The sequence below is a fragment of the Larus michahellis genome, chromosome 18, assembly GCF_964199755.1.
Source record: "Larus michahellis chromosome 18, bLarMic1.1, whole genome shotgun sequence".
In the NCBI taxonomy this organism is placed as follows: domain Eukaryota; kingdom Metazoa; phylum Chordata; class Aves; order Charadriiformes; family Laridae; genus Larus; species Larus michahellis.
This window is the reverse complement of record NC_133913.1, coordinates 6,153,947-6,174,954: the sequence shown is the minus strand read 5'-3', so window position 1 is coordinate 6,174,954 and position 21,008 is coordinate 6,153,947. Positions and strand designations below refer to the sequence as shown.

Below are 21,008 nucleotides of genomic sequence, written 5' to 3'. Positions count from 1 at the left end.
CAACAGAGAGTCACCAAACCCAGCCTGCAGTTCAGCACGAAGCTGCACAGCTTTATTACGAGCTGGACATCAGGAGATCAGAAAGGGCTTACGAAGGAAGGCGATTCCCTAGAAACATGGCTTTTGTAGGGCTGTCCTTCAGAAAGCGACTGCTACCTTACCTCCGGCAGCGCCCTGGGAGGGCAAAGTTCCTTCCCTGGCAGTACCGTTGGCAGGACAGTGAGGCCTCATGGACACGGACGGCACTAAAGGAGCGCCCTTTTTGTTTCAGGACACCTTCCTCAATCCTCATCCAGATGAGGATTTATTTCCGTTTGGCAGTCACAGAATCACAGACTGGTTTGGGTGGGAAGGGACCTTCAAGCCCACCCAGTGCCACCCCCTGCCCTGGGCAGGGACACCTCCCACCAGCCCAGGTTGCTCCAAGCCCCGTCCAACCTGGCCTTGAACCCCTCCAGGGATGGAGCATCAAGCATTAGGTGACAGACAACGGCATCACCAATGTTTGGAATGCTAAACCATCTCCAGTGAACTGTAGCCATAAAAGCAATCAGCTTATGTTAATGAAGGCCCCATTGTGGTTCCGAAGTGACATTACCCCCGCTGCCCACTGCCTTCCGCCCGCTGCCCTGGCATCGTGTAGCGACGTCACATCAAGCCAACAGCGAGCTGATCCACTTCAATGCTAACCCTATACATTTATCTTTAGTACTTGTATTTTTTTTTTTACTTCCAATTGTATTAGCTCTCTACAGAGCCATACAAGCCCAAAGCTACCACAGAGGTGGCAGGTACGCGTACGGGAAAAGCAAACTGCCCCTTCCCAGGGCAGCAGGGAGCTACAGCAAGGTCTAATGACCAGCTGAAGCTGATCCAAGATTTCCTTTCTTGGATAAACCAAAGACCGTAGCATCAGAGAAGTATTTACACCCTTGGATGATATGGTTAACTCATATTGATTTATATGCTCCAAGCGCAGAACATTCCTTGGAAGTTAGGTAAACCACACACAAATTGCGAGCGATTTTTGAAGGGTCTATACACCCTCTCTGTAGTTACGGGACAGAAATATTTATTGCATTTGGCATGGAAGTTGCAGCCTGTGAGCACTGGGCAAAACACAGAAACGGGTGAGCACCGGAGCACCAGATAGCAAGCAAATTCTTTCTTTTCCTTTCCCAATAAATTATACACAAAGGTGAACAGCTGTCACACTGACATTTCAGATCTGAAATATAGTTAAGAGCAAGTTATAACTAAGGCAAAGAAAATGAATGTCAGAAAGTTTTGTTTTTTCAAATTTCAGATAAGCTCTTTAGCCCTAGGGTTGATCAGAGCTCGAGAGCTCTGTTTGGAGACTAACTTCTTACCAGAAAAACGTTTCTTTGTGTAGTATGTGTGTAAACACGCACAAGTAAGGGTATATGTATTTATATAAATAATATGGCACACCTTTAATTCATTGCCCAGGGTAATCAAAATACTAGTGGTCCTTCAGAGAAGCTTCTTCTTCCTGCATTAAGCAATAGCAATTAGCAAGAGGAGCCACCCGAGCAGCACGCCCCGCAAAGCGGCTCCACGACCTCAGCCCGCAGCCAGCAAGGCCCCCGACCTTCTCCAGAGCTTCCCGATGGGGACGTGACGGATACGTGGGTCCTCCATGGCAAAGTTACCTGCTGCCCTTCGTTACCACAGAGCGCCCAGGCACCAGGTTAATTCAGCTAACGATAACACCAAGGGAATGTAATCCTGTGACCCAGGACTGCTGAACATGCTGCCAGGCTGCAGGCGGCCGGGGAAGTCGGACAGGTGAAGCTACAGCAAAATGAAAACAAGCTCTAATTATCTCCAGCCTGCTAACGTATTTCTCATCACAGCCCAGCGACGCTCGTGAGAACTCGCAAAGTCTAAATCTTCTACCTTCGCATATGGCCGCAGCTAAGGACTCTGCACCGCAGCCATGAATACATATCGTAGTTGCTTCAAAAGGTAAAAATACTTCAATTAAGGGATGTCAGTCCATCCAAAGGCCAGCTGTCAGCAGCGCTTCTGAACCGGGCACAACGGAGTGTCTGGGTAAACGCTTTTCTTTCCACAGCCAACGCCATTTCTCTCATTTCCTCTCTCGGCAGAGCAGCTAAATATTTAACAAATTTAAGCACCTGATATTCTCAGGCAGAGAAGTTATGAGTCGCTCACAGCCACAAAAGCCAAGAGAACCAAGATCAGCCCCCAGAAGGCCTCGGCTATCAGATCGATACGGAGCAAAAAGGCAGGAGAGAGAGAAAAATCACGCACTAATTGGATTTAGCCTACAGCGTTTCTTCAGTGTTTCTCCGTTAAGTGTTCAAATCGCTAAGAAAAAAAACCTAACGCACCTCGTGGGAAGTTTACTTTAACATCAATTCCACAAGCGCTGGAAATGGACACGCTTCACCCAGCCGCACGCAAAGAGGACGTATCTTCTGCTGAAAACCTGTTTTGTAATCAAAATCTTGATTGCTTCCTTTGTGGGGAGAGGGAAGGTGGATCAAGAAATACAAACATACACAGAAATTACACAGCTATGGATTCCAGGTTTAAATATGAACCCACAGGGATTATATTCAGGGAACGAGGACCAGCTATAACATCCGCAGCCACTTTACGTGACAAAACAAGACACCTGCAGCTGCGTACTGCTTACTAAAACTTAAAACCGGCACCATTTATCCGCCTGCCAGCACATGTTTACAAAGTAATGGGACCCCCCCCAAAATTTATATTTAGAATCTGTGCTTTTATTTCACAGACTCCAAGGCGTGCCACGGCCTGTGCATCCTCTCCAGCATTTCAAATCTGACCAAGCACAGACGACACAAGAGACTGTGTTTTTTGGGGTAACGCTGGGAGAGGGACACAGGTTTATAGCGCAACTGCCAGGACGACAGACGTTTAATCTGTAAGGCCGGATGATTAAGACAGAATTTCCTCTGACCTACAGGGACAGCCCATTGCCAGTAAGTCAGGAACAGGAACGTTTAGCCAGGACTCTTAAGCCGGGAATAGGAGCATTTAGCCTCACTACGGTGAATAAACAACACATTCAAAAGAACAGGGAGCGTTTCAGCTGCAACAGCAAAGTACTGAGCTAAACCACGTATCTCATTCGTTTCGCGTACAGTGCTGAGTATTCCTGTTGTTTATTTGTCCCTCTCTCCAGTCAAGTACCAAGAGTACAAAATACATTTGGGAGCAACAGGGGAAGAAAAGGCTTCGTTAGTCTATTAGGTCCCGAAGCAACGGCCCTGTGACAGCACCACAAGGTCGTGAGCTGACGTCCAGGCTTTGCAGACCAGCAACAGGCCTGTACCCCGGCCATACTTCTCCGGATCACACTTACCCATTTGCTCCACAATTTCAGGTGGAAAAACTCGAGAAGCAAAAGCTCGTCGGAAAATATCTGAGAATTCTTTGTCAAGACCCCCGATGCCCATTTTCTCAAAATTCCAGTCCGGGTTGATGATTGACTGGCGGTTCTCCTTGGTCTTTGATTTACCTGGGGGAAAAAAAAAAAAAAATCGTTTCAAACACACAGCCCAACAGAATGACAGCGAACAGAAGTACAAACACCAGAACGGTTCTGCCAGGTCAGACCCACGTCCCACCAATTCGACTTTTGGTTTCGAACATCAGCCTGGAGGACGCACTACGACAAGGATACAAGCGCAGTCAGAGACTCGGCTTACTTGGGAAAATGTTTTCCCAGCTTTCCAACCATCCAGTTCAGGGATTTCTCAGGCCAAGTGTTGCTCTTATGGGTTTAAGAATCCTCAGTAGATTTCTCTGCCACAAACGTACCTGAGCCCCCTTGGACCCAGAGCACCCTACAGCACTCAGCCCAGCACGTCTGCTGCCACTGCACAGCCACGCGCCTCCGTCCCTCTGCCCGAGCCAGCTCCTGCTGCACTCCATGGAATCACAGAACGTGTTGGGTTGGAAGGGACCTCTAAAGGCCATCTCGTCCAACCCCCTGCAGTGAGCAGGGACATCTTCAACTAGATCAGGTCGCTCAGAGCCTCATCCAGCCTGGCCTTGAATGTCTCCAGGGATGGGGCCTCCACCCCCTCTCTGGGCAACCTGGGCCAGTGTCTCACCACCCTCACAGCCAAGAACTTCTTCCTAATGGCTGATCTAAACCTGTCCTGCTCTAGTTTAAACCCTTCCCCCTCGTCCCATGGCTCCCCTCCCTGATCCAGAGTCCCTCCCCAGCTTTCCTGGAGCCCCTTTAGGGACTGGAAGGGGCTCCAAGGTCTCCCCGGAGCCTTCTCTTCCCCAGGCTGAACCCCCCCCAGCTCTCTCAGCCTGTCCCCACAGCAGAGGGGCTCCAGCCCTCGGATCATCTCCATGTCCCCCAGGTGTCATATCTGAAGAGACAGTAACGAGTATCAGTGTCCATTCTCTTCCAGGCTTCCTGGGGTGATGTTGGGCTTCTCCCGTATCCTCAGCCGTGCCCTTCCAGGCAGAGCAGCTCTCCCTCATCCTTCCTCCCTTTCGCAGCAGCTGCTCCCTCGCACACCCCTGTTCTCCTCCCAGTACTCTCTGTTGCTATTACCTCCTTCAACAGACGGGCAGGCTAGAACCGCCGTTTGTTTGTATCTTAAACACAGGTACAAAATTATGCTCCGCTTCATTCCTATTCCTTTATTAATAATGTGTAAGAATTCTTAACAACCATGATTAATAATTCTTCACAGGGCTCAGGCTGCTACTCGGCAGGGGTCCAGCATTTCCTTGAAGCTGTCGTTCCTGGGATCTCAGCCCAAAACGCTGTTTCAACCAAAGTTAGAAGCGTTCTTCCTCCCACGCATCATTTTATATTCATTTATATCGAATTTCCTCAGCCATTTTATTTCTTAATCACCAAGCTCCCAAAGAGCAAGCTTCGTCTCCTCACTACTCCGTCTTTTTTCCAGTTTATTCAATAATTATAATGAAAAGCCAAGGCCCCCACAGAGATTCATGCTGAACTCCACCGGCTATTTACTTCTACCCTTTCGTCACTCGTCTGCTCATCAAGGACCCTCTCTTCCACAGAGCTCTCTTTAGTTCCCTTTTAAAGACGTTCCGATCAGGAACTTTGCTGCAAGAGCTCTGCAGCAGCAGCAGGCTCTGCCCGCCCTTGTCCCACTGCATTTTGACGGCCGTGATCAGCTCCCGCGGGAGGGGGAAGCAGGGCTGCCTTACGGAAGACAGGCTGACCCTGCCCAGCACATCGTCTCGAAAGAGGTACCCGCTAATTTGATTCTTTATTACTGTTTCTGTTGATTTTTTCCTGCACAGGTTTCAGGTTCAAAGACCTGCAGCTCTCCAGACGTTCTCCGGGATCCTTTTAAAACCAGACAGCACATTCGCCACCTCCAGTCCTCAGACACCAGAGCAATTTTAAGCAAGGTTACGCGGAACAATTAGGAGGTCAGCTAGTGCCTTTACATCTCAGAAGAATAAATGCCAGTCTTGGCAAACCACCCGGGTTCATTTTATCTGTCGGTTCCACAACCTTTTCTAGAGGTACTTCAAGCTCCGCCAGATCCCGCAGGCACAGGTTTTGCAGTCTCCATCAACGGCGTAACCGCTCTCCTTTCCCTTTTCTGGGCAAACCACACGAGTTTCAGTCTTACGGAGCTCCTTACTCCCTTTCCAAAGAAGCCTTAAAGTACGCAGGGCGTTCAGGAGGTAGGCAGTAAGCACCAACGCTCCCAGGAGAACGCTGCTGAGATGCTGTCAAACCCACGCAGCCTCACCTTAACTCTATCCGAGGGCATTTAGAGCCAAGCACTGACACTCTCACCAGTTAGATCGACGCTTCCAAATAGCTTTGCGCAACATCCCTTTGCCCGGCTACAGAGAAACCAACAGTAATACACAAACCCAGGGAGAAAGCAAAGACTGAAGATTATCCTTCATTCATGCAGAAACTGGACGTCTTGTATTCTCTTACATTTACAGGATTGGCCCTGGGGACCACTAGCCCCCCAAAAAGCCAGCCCTGGCAAACTGCAATCATGCCATTTGCCGATTCGCTCCATAACCTCTTCTAGAGATACTTGAAATTGAGTCGGGTGATGAGTTAGCATCTCGATGTCCAGTGAACACACTAAATAAAGGTTCTGCGCTAGCTGAATGAGACTGCTATTCATCTTGGCCTGAACACAGCTGGGATCAACACTTCAGTTCCAAGAGCAGCAAAAAAAATACCCAAACAAGAACATGTCCCTAACTGACAGGTGAGGGACAACATGGTAGAATATGTAAGACGCAGGACTAGCACACAGCGCCAGGGAGGGCAGCAGGGAGCAGCACATTCACTGATCCCGCTGCATTTCCCATCTCCCCACCCCACCACCGTCCTCAGACCTGACATCCCTCCGCATTTCCCGTCTCCCCACCCCACCACCGTCCTCAGACCTGACATCCCTCCGCATTTCCCGTCTCCCCGCCCCACCACCGTCCTCAGACCTGACATCCCTCTGCATTTCCCGTCTCCCCGCCCCACCACCGTCCTCAGAGCTGCCATCCCTCCGCATTTCCCGTCTCCCTGCCCCACCACCGTCCTCAGACCTGCCATCCCTCCGCATTTCCCGTCTCCCTGCCCCACCACCGCTCTCAGACCTGACATCCCTCCGCATTTCCCATCTCCCTGCCCCACCACCGCTCTCAGACCTGGCATCCCTCTGCATTTCTCGTCTCCCTGCCCCACCACCGTCCTCAGACCTGCCATCCCTCCGCATTTCCCATCTCCCTGCCCCACCACTGCTCTCAGATCCGCCGGCTCAGCCAGGGCTGCTCCTCCTGCAGCGCTGAGCCTACACCCCCCCCTTCTGGCTGCATCCTGCAGATTGAATTGAAACATCATCCAGTAGTTTTATAACACACGATTTTATGCTAACTAGAAGAAATAGAATTGGCTTTTTTTTTTAATGATCACAATTTTTTCTATTGAAAAAAATAAAGGCCCTTTATTGAAGGCAGTGCGCAGTGACACTTACTTTAATCTCCTCTCTCAGAATTTAATTATTCACAACTTTACAACTCTCCAGAGACTAACAAAGCACATTAAGTAGCTCTACCTCAGATCAATGAGGAGATTAAATAAAGCACCAATCTGACAGAAGGAAATTGAGGCATAAGCAACTCTTTTGTCTTGTCTGCAGGTAATGAAATTGAGTCACAGTGGAAGATCCCTATTTCCAACCCATCCGCTCTCCCCCAGGACCCCTCTTCACCCCTCCGCGTGCCAGCAGGGAGAGCACAGGTCATCACGCAGCTCTGAATGTTAACCAGGTAAAATATCACTGCTTGCTCCAAAGCAATAAATTGCCTTTTGTTAATACTCACCTCAAGCTGGGTCCTATCAAAACACAGTAAAAACTAAACAGGCTGTAATCACATAATCACAGCTATGAACTAATTGCCCATGCAAATTTTATTCGGTGCTCTTAAAGCCTGTATCCTTGTTAATATGCTTAATTACAGTCAGCTCCAACTCAGCCCACGGACCTCTGCTGGGGTGCTTTTCGGTACAGAGGGCTGGCTGTACGTTCAGACAAAAACGTCCAGGTACGATGCGAGGCGTGTGGTCACACAACGGCCTCACGTCTCCCCATTTTTGGGGTGACGGCAGCACGGGAAGCAGACAACTACAGAACAAGAAGTCACAGCCTCGCGTCTGAGGGAAGACGTTTCAGGGCAGCATCAAAGTCAGCCTCTGCCACGAGCTTCTGCAACGCCGAATGAGTTGAATTCTTCGTTCCCAAGTGGCTACTACCCTCATATGTTTTATTTCTGTACCAAATACTCAAATTACCGAGCGTTCACAGTCAAGCAGAGCTGTGCTTTGAAGCCTACCGCAAAAATAATGAGTATTAAAGCTCAACTGAGCACTCGACTGATGCTCATCTGAGCTGGCCAGGCTCACAGTGGCCTCCACCGGCCACTTCTTATCTGTGGAACAGCAGCAGCAAAAGCACCGGTTTTCTTAGCTTGTGGAAGAGGGAAAAAATAGGGAAGGAAAAGAAGAAAAAAGAAAAATAAGAGTGTCCGAGTCCAGGACTTGAATCACACCCAGAAAAGAAAGCCTAGAGCTGTATTACCAGCAAGGGAGGTACTTGCAACCGTAGGCTTGCGAAGCTTTGTCCACTTTGTAATGCTGGTGAGAAAGGAACAGCCAGGCTGACAGAGCGTGTATCTGTTCTGCAGGACACCCACCACGGTCCCAGGGCACAGGCACAACGGCAGGGAAGGGCCCTCACCACCCGCTTTGTGGTCCAGGTCCCCATCGCTCGAGCTGGTGGCTCTGTGGGAACACGCCAGACTCCTCCCCAGCCCTACACCAGTTTCTTTGTAAATGGATGTGTGGAGGACACGTCAATCATCCCCCAATTACTTTGCCAGTAAACTCTGAAACTGTACAGAAAGATTTGTTTCCTTGAGGTTTTAGGAACTGTCTCTTTTTTAAAAAGTTCACAGTTTTGTTAATGATCTCGCTGTGCAAACCGTTAAACAGACAGACGGAATCAGCCCTCTGTGCTGTGTTTTGCAGCTGCCACCAGCTTCTGAAGAGCAGGACTTTCAGAAGCCAAGGAACCTGAAGTGCTCTTCAGAAGCCAACCTCTCTGCTTGAAGAAGAGGTCTCATTAGAGATGGGATTTTCCGAAGTTTTGCACTCGCTTCGAAATTTTGGCTACACAGTCAAAAAAGTTCTCAATTCCCTATTTCCCTGCTGTTGTAATTAAATTCAATTAAAGAGGTGTTGGCTTGTTAGTGTCCCTGAAAAATATCACACTCTGATGTTTAAAGAGTTAAAATAGTTGCTGACTTTTGCTGAAGCTACTGTTCCACGGTGCCTTTCTAATCCCGGCCTAGGAGCCTGGAGCGCTGAGGATAACTTCTCCACACATCTAACCCCGTTTGCTGCTGTCGGACACTCACCTCTTCTCCTCCTAGCTCTGTGTCTGTGTATTTTAGACACACCGTGCTAATAAGCACGTAACAGAGATGCGCAGAACTGCTCCAGTACCTCACCCAGTTGCGGAGCTCCATATGGGGGGGGGACAGTAACTTTTACACAGCCCCTGTTTAGAAGCAGCAACGTCTGCTGGAGGGACAGTGTCCTCTCGGTGCGGTGGGTTTCAGAGACACCTGAGCATCTACAAACGGCTTTCTAAAGGGTGTGACAGGTTCCTAAGGGACCAAATCCAGTCATCTGCTGGTTTAAATGACACCTCGGAGACATTTTGAGATGCGGCTTTCAACGGATTAGGTCAAGGGATGTAACCAGCAAAACAAACTTTGAGACACACAAGTCTCGGAGGCCTGAAAAGCAGCAAACTTCCAAGCATTATTTATCTCTTTGGATACAGTGGGACTTACCGATCAGATTGAGGGAGGAGTTCTCAGCTTTTTCAAAGGCAACCTGACTGTTTCCAAGAACCAAACCAACCTCAATCTGCAAAAGGGAAGGAAACAAATAATTACATTAAGCTATTAGGCTCAACCACAGATTGCTCCTTCGGCATCTCTCCAAGCGCATCTCAGAGGGCAAGAAACAGCAGGAAAAGGTCCACTAGAAAAGTCATTGGAAGAACGCGAAATACCAACACCTCCTCTAAAACTATCATTGAATGCAGAAGCTCATCAGGTACAGTAAGTCAGCTTTTTAAAGCTATTTCTTTAATTCAAAACCAACTATTCTATTTCAGCAAGATCTAGCAAGTAAAGAAGAAAATAAAACCATGTTCTTTCTACAGAAGGAAGAAAACTAAAAATCAAAACCGGACATATCTGAAAGACAAAAAGGCTCAAAAGAGGATTTTTCCATGAATTAGTACATAAAGACCAAAAGATATTCCTTGTACCTTCCCCAGCTGTGCACTTCAATGGGTGCAGCTCCAAGCTCCAGCCACACAAGCACAGGAGAGACTGCATTAAACTGAAAACAACGCTCCTTGTCTTCTCTGAGGCGAGAGACGCAGCCAAATGAAATAAATGTGCAACTTCTCCAAGTGCAAGTAACAAATCCCTCCTTGCAGCAAGATCCGATCGGTACCCGAATCTCTGAACGCAAATTCCTGCCAGCCTACCTTCTGCTTTTTGCTTGCTCCAGACTCTCCTTTGAGAATGCTGGGGTCCATAGCTTCCATGTCCTTTACCAACAGGCCAAAAAGTTTGTCATTAAAGCTGAACACAAGCTGTGGAAGGAAAAAAAAACAAACAGAAGAGAATTTTAACTCATTAAAAAGCTAAAAGACTAAGCTTACCACCCAACAAATCCCATGTAGTTTTTTACCCTGTAAAGGTCTGGCGGACTGGATGTGTCCTTTCCGCGTCCCACACTTCAGTGTAACAGATCAGAAGCAGCAGGACATGAAGTCAAATGGAACAATTCAAAGAAAAATTCTCTTTCCAAGAAAACTTTCTTTCCCCTCTCTTTTCTCCCTGGCTAAGTGTTCTGTATCACCTCTTGAAATCTTCCTCTCACTTTAAATACCGGCGCAAGGCAAGGAGAACAATTCAGCCCAAACCTTTTTGTTCTTTCGCGTTTCAGTTTTACAAGGATACCCCAAAACCAGCACCAATGAGAGACAGAATGAATATCAGAAGTAGGGTCGAGCCCACAGCACAGCGGGTTGTCTCTGCACAATTCCTCTCCTCCAAGATTACATTTGCAACTGACTCAAGATTCAGACCCTGCAAGCCGCAAACTACTAGGAGACAGACCTCGCCCTGGCCTGAGAATGTGGCAAAGCAGAGGCCACCACTGATGTTGGCGGGGCAGACGCCCACCTGCTGCAGAGCTGAGGAGGCTCAGTTACAGGGACAGCAGCTTCCAGAAACCCCCAAGTCAAACGCTTCGTACCTATTTCACTGCTGGAGTCTGCAGAGTAGCGATAAACGTTCCAATACACTGCACTTGAAAGGTGCCACCGACAATGAATTAAAACTTGATCTTACACAGACGAAAGACAAAAGTTACTTCTCAAAAGACTCCAGGAGCTTACATCCGAGCAGGCCACAACAGAGAGAGAACCCAGCTCTCCCAAGCCCTGGGATTTTCCTCACAAAGATAGATTTCTTCGGACAAGGAAGAGGCAGATTTTAAACCACTCCCTCAGTGCAAGTCACGATGGTTCAACTTGTCCCAAAGAGACCATTGACGCAACAAACGCTTTCTGCCTGTCCGCTGTCCTTCGGCGCACAGAGCCAGCACCCTGGCGCTCTTCAGTATTTCACATCACTGTAGTACGAGCAAGAGCATGTGACTTAAGAACATTTTAGCTTTAAAAAAGAAACCAAACCCCGCACCTGCTGGCCTACTGAGAAGGCCTGGCTGTTGAACTGCTGGATGAATTCCGCAGCCATCTTGTCTGTGTCGTAGGGGTTGGAGTCGATGTTCTTCTTCTGCAGAAAATCTATCTCAATTGTCATTGTGCCAATGCACTGCTTAGCCTTGTCGAAAGTGTATAAGGAAACTGGTAAAAAAAAAAAAAAGAGAAAGATCGTATTTCAGAACAGCAAGATCTTCCCACAATATATTAAACCTCCTGTAACTTTGGCAATACGTGTTCTTCCATTCAGAATGAGTACTTAATAAAACTGAATATATTATTTCTGATAGAGACCCTTATTTCTCTTACATCCATGTTCTACTACAAGATCAAAAACCCAGCAAACGTATCTCCACTGCACCGAAAATCCCTGCATTTCTTTAAAATCTCTAATAGTCTCCTTTAAAACAGCTCAAACACCTTACGAGCTTTGGGGGCTGAGGACAGTGACAGCAACTTCACACGTGCTGTAGCTCCACGATAGCTGTACCTATATCTAAGGGTTTGGAGGACACGTCTTGAGAAAGCCCAAAAGCAAACATTGAGAGTGGTCTTGCCCAAAAAAGCAGTGACAAGAGGTCATCACTTGTTTTCTGCAGCAAGAGACTGACCAGTTCTTCTCCAGACTGGGTGGCAGAAAGTTGGATTACCTGCACATTCAAGCTCAGTGATTTAATCTCTCAGGCTTCTACAGCCCAGAATGAAGCATCGCCCACCCTTCCTCTCTGACACAGGGAAATAGCCCCGACCCCAAGGTGCACGTGGGCCCGTCCTGACGTGCCCTGGGCTACCTTCAGTAATACAGAATCAACTGAATAGCACTTGAAAGGTGGCAGAAAGCAGAGTGGCACAGAAGGTACTTCACAGTCACTGTCAACCGCCCCTACACCCCACAGGTATAGCAAGGGGCCACTTAGGGCTGCTGCTGCTGGAGGAAACAGGACAGAAAGGAAAGAATACGGTCCACGAGATACTGCCTCAGCACAACTGCTCAAAGGACGGGATCTCACAAAGCAGATAGCCCTAATAATTCCCAAGCCGGACTGCAAAGGAGAGAAGCGGATGTGCCTGCAGAAGACTGAGGAACATTAGAGGTTTGCTTTGAGGCTAGAGAAGGAAGTCTCATCCGACACAGAGGTCACAGCTAAGGATGAAGCAGGAGGTGAATACGGGAAACGTACTTCACCCATAACCTCCTATTTCCTATCGAGCCTCTCGGCAGCAGAATGGTTCCAGAACAAACCTGCAGACTCCGGGAAGATGCGACGTCTAAACAAGCACGCAGCATGCTATGTGACACAGGATTCGCTCCAGTTCAGGGAATAAAGAGAGCCTGCCTCCTGCGTAAGTTGTTACCAGACAACACGTGGGTCACCACAGCATGCGCATTTAACGTCCTTCCTGGTATAAGAATATATATTCTTGGAATATATATGACAATATGACAGCCACCTGGAACTGAGCTGTCAAAGGAAGATCTTGCGGGAAATCAGGATAAAGAAGGAACACTAAGCCAATTCCTGAACTGAGGCACATCTACTGTATCAACTAGCTCTTTCAGAAAGGGAATGGCCGCAGGGTTATCACAAGTCAGGGCTAATGAAGGAGGGACTTTGGTCCTGCAAGGGCACAACAGGAGTTCTTCTTACCTTACAGGCCACTTCAGGGCAGCCATTTCCCTTTACCTGCCTATCCCAGGGCTTTGTCAAACAAAAGCTTCCAGAGACAGCATCGGTCCCTGGTCACATCACAGAACCGAGGTGTCAACTGAATACGAGTAGCCCTTGCACCAAGGACTGAATGCTGGGGACGAGAGGAGGAGGAGAAGAGTAAAACACCGCTGGGGACACAGTCCAGTGAGCAACACACAGCACCAGCTTCAAAAGCCTGCAACGTCCTAGGAACAGGGGGCAGCTGAGGAGGGAGCAGCGACCTCCCGGAGTCGAGGGTGCAGCTGAAGCAGGCAGCCCCCGGCTCCAGGTTCGCATCTCCAGCGGTAACACGGGCGCTGAGGAAGCTGAACCACGCTGAAGGCAAGACAACACCGTGTCCACTCACGGCACTCAGCCGTTCCCCAAACTCACAGGATTCACTCACCGGGAAAGCCTCCACCATTGCATTAGGGGCTTGACAGCACTCGGCTCCACTGGGCCACTAAGCAGTGGACTGCATTTAAAACTGACATTTAAATCATAGTTTTCACGTTATTAAGGGAACAAGACAAAGAGAGCGCCCTGGTAAATCACTCGGTTTATGAATACTTCTCCCTGCCTGTAGAATAGCGTTACAAATCCTTTGCATTCAGCGGGGAGTCAGATGACATTGAGTCATTCTGCATAAAATTACTGCATGATTTTTCTTAATCCATGTTCCCACGTAGTCGGTAAGTTTATAGCAAGGTCTAGCACAAGTGCAATCGCAAATCTGCTCTAACAGCTAATCATGCTGAATATTAGTGGTTTTTTCCCCAAATAACTCTAGTGCTAAAAAGCGTTTACCTGTAAGCCAGCTGGCACATGATCAGCAACCAAACAAGGGTGAGAAACAATTTATAGGTCTCCCCCCCTCATTATAGGATATCGTGCAGTTTAAAAAACCAAACAAAATCAGCTAGCAAAAAGAAATGGCTTCCAAGCAAGATCTGTGAGGCACCCGGTTGTGCAGAGGGGCACAGACCCACTTTGTCACGACAGAGAGATCCACAAAGGCCTCAGACTTCACATGCGAGTACCGATCCACGCCCGGGGACCTGCTGAGACCGGGCAAACAAACGGCCAAGGAGCGAGGTCCCCTCACAGCACCTCACATCCACAGCGGCACTGCTTCTCCCTCTAGGTCCTCCCCACTTTTTGACACAGGATGGAGTCATCAGCTCTGCCCACAACCCTCAAACGCGAGGAGAATTCCCTGGAATCACGGTGAACACCTCAAACGGCAAAACTTAACGCAGTCTGCTCCGCCTCAACGACCGTCAGCCAGCCAGCCATCAGAGCAGGCTTCATCACAGCAGCCTTCCCAAAGAAAAGGATGAGACAGCTGCCCCCGGAGCACACAGGTAATCCCTGGTGGCCAGAAGAACAGACGTGATCCATTACCTGGATCTGCTCTTGCGAAGAACACGGAGACCCTCCTGTAACAAGCTGCTGCCAGGAGTTTGCTCAATACTCCAGAAGCTACAGAGAGATTAAACAGCAGCATCTTTAACCGACAGAGACGCCGATCGTTCACAAACCAGAGGTGACGGTGACAGCCAGCATGAATAAGTGACAGACAGAGCGTGCAAGCTGAGAGATGCAAGTCATTCTCCTCTTTCAACATTGGCAAAGGCTCGTCAGGCTCAATTAAGTCTCGAAATTGGAATACAAATCTTCAATTTGCAGAAACTCGAGATGGCAACCCTTTCTCTTCATCGCACTGCAGAATATTCTAGTCAGTTATTGGGGAAAACATCGGTGCCACTCACAAAGCTCTTCGCTCCAGCTCTCCAGAGCACACTGCTGGGCTTTGGCAACTCTCGGCACTAAAACGTCCCCATTCTCGATACTCAAATTTAGATGCCAAGAATACCCTCAACGGCAAGAGCTGTTTTCTGTTAGCTGGGAAGTGTTCTCCAAAGCCATGAGAACAGAGTATCCAGGACACGTTAAATGTCCACACCTGCACGTGGACACGGATGTCCCGTACACAGCTATGCTGACAGACAAGCAGAGCTCTGAAGGTAACAGTCAGAACAGTCCTCCAGGTTTTGAAAACATTAAGAGACAGAAAGCCTGCAGACAGGAGAGCAACTCCCTTTCACTAATGAGGGCCTCACATTACCTGAAGAAGGGCTGAAGATCTGAAATTTTCAAATTCGGTTTCACTTCAGTAGGGAAACACGGACTTCGGCTTTTATAAACATTTGTGGTGATCACACTGCCACCTGACTTACCGTCTATTTCTTGTCCGATGGAAAGTCCAGCCCATTTTCTCTGTAAAAACAAGACAAAGCCGTCAGAAAGCCTGTCCTTCAGTAGAACAAATGCTCACTCAAAGCCAGCACCTTCAGAAACGCAGCTCCCCTGTGAGAGCCTTAAGCAGCAGCAAAAAACGGCACAATGGGTTCTTACAAAGACTCCCAAATTAAAAGGAAACAAATCAAAAACACGGAATCATTTCTATTACTAATTCTATTTTCTGACCTCAGGAGGTTGTTCTGCCCAACCTCCTTCATGCCACTGCTCGCCCCCCCGCCGTCACAGAGGCAGAAGCGGCCGTACTGGGTGGGGATGTCGTCATTCTGCTCATTTCCCACCAAAGCTCGGGTGCTGATCAGGCAGGAGGTAGTGCAGCAGGCAAGAAAGGCTGCCATACACCCCACGATCACTTTAAAAGCTTACACGTATATAGCAGTTGCAGGAAATTGTTGTAACATGCCTTAAGTTATAAAATTACCTAAAACAAAACTAGTTCAGAGAACTAGCGACAAAGCCTTTAGGTCCCTTCAAATTCCTCTAAAAGATTTGTGCAGCACGGAACTGTACCAGAGGTGGGAAACGGTTCAATAATTACGCGACGCGAAAATCTATGACCTTTAACTACGCCTAAAGTTCTGGCTTGATAATTGCAAAAAATGGTATTTTTCCAATGGCTTCTGTGCTACAGACTGGTTAGTGTGTATTTACAGTCCACATCTCAGGCGATGCAGTATCCACCCTCTCTCAAATACCCAGGCCTCAGAGAGGCATGAATCACAAAAAATATATAAGTATCGTTACCCAAGGCTCTGGTATGATCGCATTTGAAATGTTGTACTTTATGGTCATTTATGTTTGGCTTTTTATCTGGAAGGAACAAGTCTGGGAGAAGGAATACAATGACCTTTTTTTAAAAAATGAAAATTCCCCCCCTATACTCCCTCTCCAATATGTTTGTGGTTCAAGACAGAAGTTAGGCTTAAGGAAAGAATCCCCTTGGCACAACAGGGATCAATCTGATATAAATCAAAGCTCAGAGCAGGAAGTCTTATGTGTACTTACTGGTAGTCCCGAGACGGTGAAAACAAACCGTGCTTCCATATTTCACCTCATGCTTTACAGCTTCCACTGCCTACATGCAAGGCCAGGAAGAATTCGCCCCCTTCCCCTTGACACTCCAATCCTTCTGCAAGAGAAGCCCTAAACTCGCCTCCCCCCGCAGCACCAGGCTCTGATGGCCACCAGTACCAGAACGGCAGGCAGGCACGCTGGTACTCCTGCGAACTCCGGGCTTTGCTGAAACCCTCCAGGTTACGCCTCTCACCAGATTTTTGCCCAAGTTCAGCCAGAAAGATCAGTTGCGATTTTCTCTGTGACAAGAGATGTAGCTCAATTCCTACGTTCATTTGGGTACTTTGTGCTAAGAAGTCTGTCGTGGCTGCACAGCCCTTCCTCTTTCGGGCTCTGCAGTACACAAAATTTTTCCTGGCTTTCGGTATTTAGGCCCGAGTTCAGATTATTCCAGAATCAAGGTGGTCAAGAACTTTATGTGTGTAACGAATGCACAAGAGACTTTCTCGGAGGTCTCAGAGCTTAAGTGCACGTTACGTGACCCTCTGGGAATACATGAGATAAACACACACTTTGCGTAACGCTGGTTGCAGTTATCCAAGGCTTCAGGAAATACTGGAAATTAAATCCTAGTACCAGGAATGCTCAAATGAAACATCCCTCTACCAGCAGCCGTTACACTTGCTACCATAGTCACTTTTTAGGGTTAAGCAACCTACCTCATTCCTTAGCAGAGGAGCAGCTCTCCCAGCTTTACAGAAACTACTGGAATCTACAAAAACGAACCCTGGACCATGAACGCATCTACTTTAACCCTGCAATACAAATATCTTCCACCGATAACCGTTCTTCAGTTTGGGCATCACAAATCATAACTAGGCATAGGGTTAACATAACGCCCTCTTCACCCACTCACACGGACAAATCTGAATTTGAACAAGACATCAAAACACAAAAAGAAGCGTTGGGGCCTCTGCCAAATCATCTGTTGAGGAAAAAAATAATCTTGCGTTTGCAGCACAGAGACTGAGCTTCTAGACCAGGAAAACACGATAACATTAAATCGGTGACCACGGTTGTTGCAGTTCCATGTTACGCGACTCCCCGTATACGCCAGTTAAAGGCTACAAGATTCATTTTTCCTATTTAGAAGTTAATTGTATCAATTATTTATCCTAACTATCATTTAACATGTGATCTTAATTAAGAAAGAAGAGACAAGTTAAATCTATTGTATGCATTACATTGCATTTTTCATCTAGAAACACTGAGTGACTACAATCAATAAAACTTTCTGCGGGTCTTTAAAAGAGCAACACAGCACGGAAAACTCTTTAAAGTCAAGAGAAACCAGGGAACAATAAAAATTCACAAAGAACAGCAGACATTGCTTAAGCTTTTCTTTTTTAAATAGCTTGTTTCTGCTGGTTTTTTACAAGGATAAATTACACCTTTTCTAGTATTTTTACTCCACCGTGCACTAAGAATAGATCAAGGTAATCTAAACAAGTTTGCTTCAGCTATAGCAAAAGCCTCCTTGAATTTTTGCTATCAGAAATCAAATTTGCAGCACACGTTTCTGCAGACGTCTCCCTCCAATTAGAACAGTTATCTTCAGTCCCGCTCTCAAAGGAGGTTTTCCTTACCCTACCGCAGAGCGGTTAAGTCAAACCATACAGTACCTGGGGCAAGCTGAACGCGATGCTGCCAGGAACAACTGAGGAATGGGTTCTCAGCGTGAAAATGTATTTGTGGTTGGGAGAAGTCTTCACAACAACGTGTCTAGAAGAGAGAAAAGAAACGGTGTTTTACTCCAGCATATACCCAGGAGGATTCTGTCTTGCTCCCAGTGCTGTGAGAATTGAGAAGAAACAAGCCAGCTTATCTCTGGTCCTATAAAGGAGAAAACCGAGGCTTGCGAGCTGCCCCGCGATGCAGGCACGCAGCAGCCTCTCACAGGAGTCCAGCACCTCCAGCGACGTCAGGTGATCTCAAAGCCCAACTGCAAGACATCGTACTAATAATTACTACTTCCACTCCCCCACCAATAGCCCTTTACTCCAGGAACTGCACTATCCAGATGCAAGAGAACCAAACCATAACCACAAAGACCAAGGCTGCTACATCTAAGAATCGACACCGGTTTCACGTCTCGAGCCTCTACCACCAAAGCATCGATATTTTGCCCCCATACAAGCTGTGATTTCAACAAGATTAGACGCAAAGCCTCTATGAGGATCTTGGTACATCGTTTAGAAGTTTGATGGCAGAAAAAAAACAGAAGGAATTCCTGCACAAAGAGTAAAACCGCACAGGGGCTGAGGCTGGTGCTCCTGTTTGCTGGTGACCAACAGATCTTGAACTCAGAGAGCACCTGAAGAGCAGGAACAGTTACAGAAACAGAACAATTCTAACGGGCAGGAGCAGACGCAGCAGCAGTGGCATGTGCCTCTCGCTCACTCTCAGAAGCTAAGCTGTCAGCAACAAAGACAGCCAAAAGCTGCTTACAGTTATCCCCAGGCTACACCTGGTAGCTCTTATCGTGTGACAGGCAGACTCCTTTTTGGCATAAGACAGCAAAACAAAAGGAAGATGGGATTTGCGCGCAACAGTGGCAGGGGCGATGGTGGAATCAGGTTCCACTTCATCACCTCCTTCACAACGGCCTGTACTTTAACCCCCCACAGGGTACATGAGGCCACCAACTCACGGTGTTCCCCTCTCACCAACCCTCTCATCCATGGCCCGAAACTAAGGGCTAGATGAACTAACAGCCGAGGCCCGCGCTCCCGGCCATCCGCGCTCCCGGCCATCCGCGCTCCCGGCCATCCGCGCTCCCGGCCATCCGCGCTCCCGGCCATCCGCGCTCCCGGCCATCCGCGCTCCCGGCCATCCGCGCTCCCTGGCAGCGCACGCGTTCCACCCACATACGCTCCGTATATTTTCATTTGCACATGCCCAGAGAATCCAGCGCCATCCAAAAGCAGATCTGCTGCACACGTATACGTTGGTTACATCATGTATGTATAACAGCTTCAGCCACACGGTAGGACAGAACATATGGCCCTTTGACAGCAGAGGAAATGTGGGCCCTGCCCACCCAAAACCACTAGACTTTAACCCAAACTATCACCAGCTTTAGCCCAGACAGACAGGGAAGCTTGCGAAACCCTTCCAGGAACTGGGAGTGCTTGATGGCACAGCAGGGTAAGAAAACACTTTAAACTTACCACACAGCGATACATACCTTCTCTGGCAGGTGGACCAGGGATTCGACTCTTCTCTGGTTCTGGCCCTAAATCACCCCTTAGCTGCCTAAAAGCCCAGCTGTAGGGACACACACCCTTCCTTTCCCATCTCCTCCTGCCCCAGGTTTCTGGATAAACCTGTTACAGGTGGTTTTCTTCACTATAAATCTTACAGAGGGAGAGCAAGACATTTAAAGGTGCTTCATGGTCATCGGGGAAGGTTTCCAAGGACTGGGAGAAAGCAGATGTCACTCCTATCTTCAGGAAGGGCAAGAAGGAGGATCCAAGGAACCACAGGCTGCTCAGACCCACTTCAGTCCCTGGGAAAGCGATGGAGCAACTAATCCTGGAAGCCAAACATATTACAGGAGAAGACAGTGACTGGGAGCAGACAGCATGGATTTACAAAGGAAAATCAGGCCTGACCAATACAATCAGGTGGACTGAAAACTGCCGGAGCCGCTGGGCTCCGCGGGCTGTGACGAGCAGCACCAAGTCCAGCTTCAGGCAGCTCACCAGAGGGGTACCTACCCCAGGTGTCCATACACGGCCAAAACTAATTGAACTCTGCATTCCTGAGCGGGGTGATGGGACAGAGCACGCACTTAGCCAGTCTGCAGATGACACACCTGCTGAGCGTGCTGCCATTCAGAGGGACTTCGACAGGGTGGAGGTATGGGCTGACACAAACCCCACCAAGTTCAATAAAGGAAAATGCAAAGTCCTCCACCTGGGAAGGAATAATCCCACGCGCCGGTACAGGCTGGGGGCCAACTGGCTGGAAACTGGCTTTGCAGAAGACGACCTGGTGTACAACGAGTTGAACGTGAGTCAGCAACGTGCCCTTGCAGCAAAGATGGGCAACAGCGTCTCTGGCTGTATTAGGAAAACGTTGACATCAGGCCAAGGGAGATGATGTTTCCAGACTGAATGTTGCTCCGAGGAGCGTTTAATTTTAAATTGAGTAGTAGATAAAAGAGAGAAGTTGTCCAGGAAGACAGGACTGAAATCAGGAGGTTTCCAGCACAGAGTGTATCAGCCTGAGTAATTCGAATCAATATCAATACACAACCAACTGGAAAGCAAGGTATTATGTTGCAGAGCGTTAGACAAACATGCCGGTAGGCAAAATACAAGTTCCAGCTATGCTACCGGAATACCTCACCTAGAAATACACTTGACGACAAATAGCACCCTACCAGAAGCAGCTCATCAGACAGTAAAAGATGCAAGATTAAAGCTTCTTAAAAGTGAGATGGATCCTGAGCAGTGCACTAAGTTTGGCTCGAAACACAGCAGTGACTGTAATGTGTATGGACTCGGCATCTCTGCAGGAAGAAACAAACTCCACCACTGTTGGGTTTCAC

At 48.2% G+C, this 21,008-nt stretch overlaps 1 protein-coding gene across 4 annotated transcripts in view; it reads right to left on the bottom strand.

Annotated features, from left to right (window-relative positions):
* The window catches only part of NSF (N-ethylmaleimide sensitive factor, vesicle fusing ATPase), an 85,018-nt gene that overhangs the window by 46,566 nt on the left and 17,444 nt on the right, over window positions 1-21,008 (bottom strand). For all 4 annotated transcript variants that reach the window (XM_074562274.1, XM_074562270.1, XM_074562271.1 and 1 more), the window contains exons 3-8: window positions 18,076-18,175; window positions 15,298-15,337; window positions 11,344-11,510; window positions 10,122-10,229; window positions 9,412-9,487; window positions 3,383-3,538 (exon numbers count right to left, since the gene is read on the bottom strand). In XM_074562274.1, coding sequence (XP_074418375.1) covers window positions 3,383-3,538; window positions 9,412-9,487; window positions 10,122-10,229; window positions 11,344-11,510; window positions 15,298-15,337; window positions 18,076-18,175 — 647 coding nt within the window. The remainder of the gene's footprint in view (window positions 1-3,382; window positions 3,539-9,411; window positions 9,488-10,121; window positions 10,230-11,343; window positions 11,511-15,297; window positions 15,338-18,075; window positions 18,176-21,008) is intronic.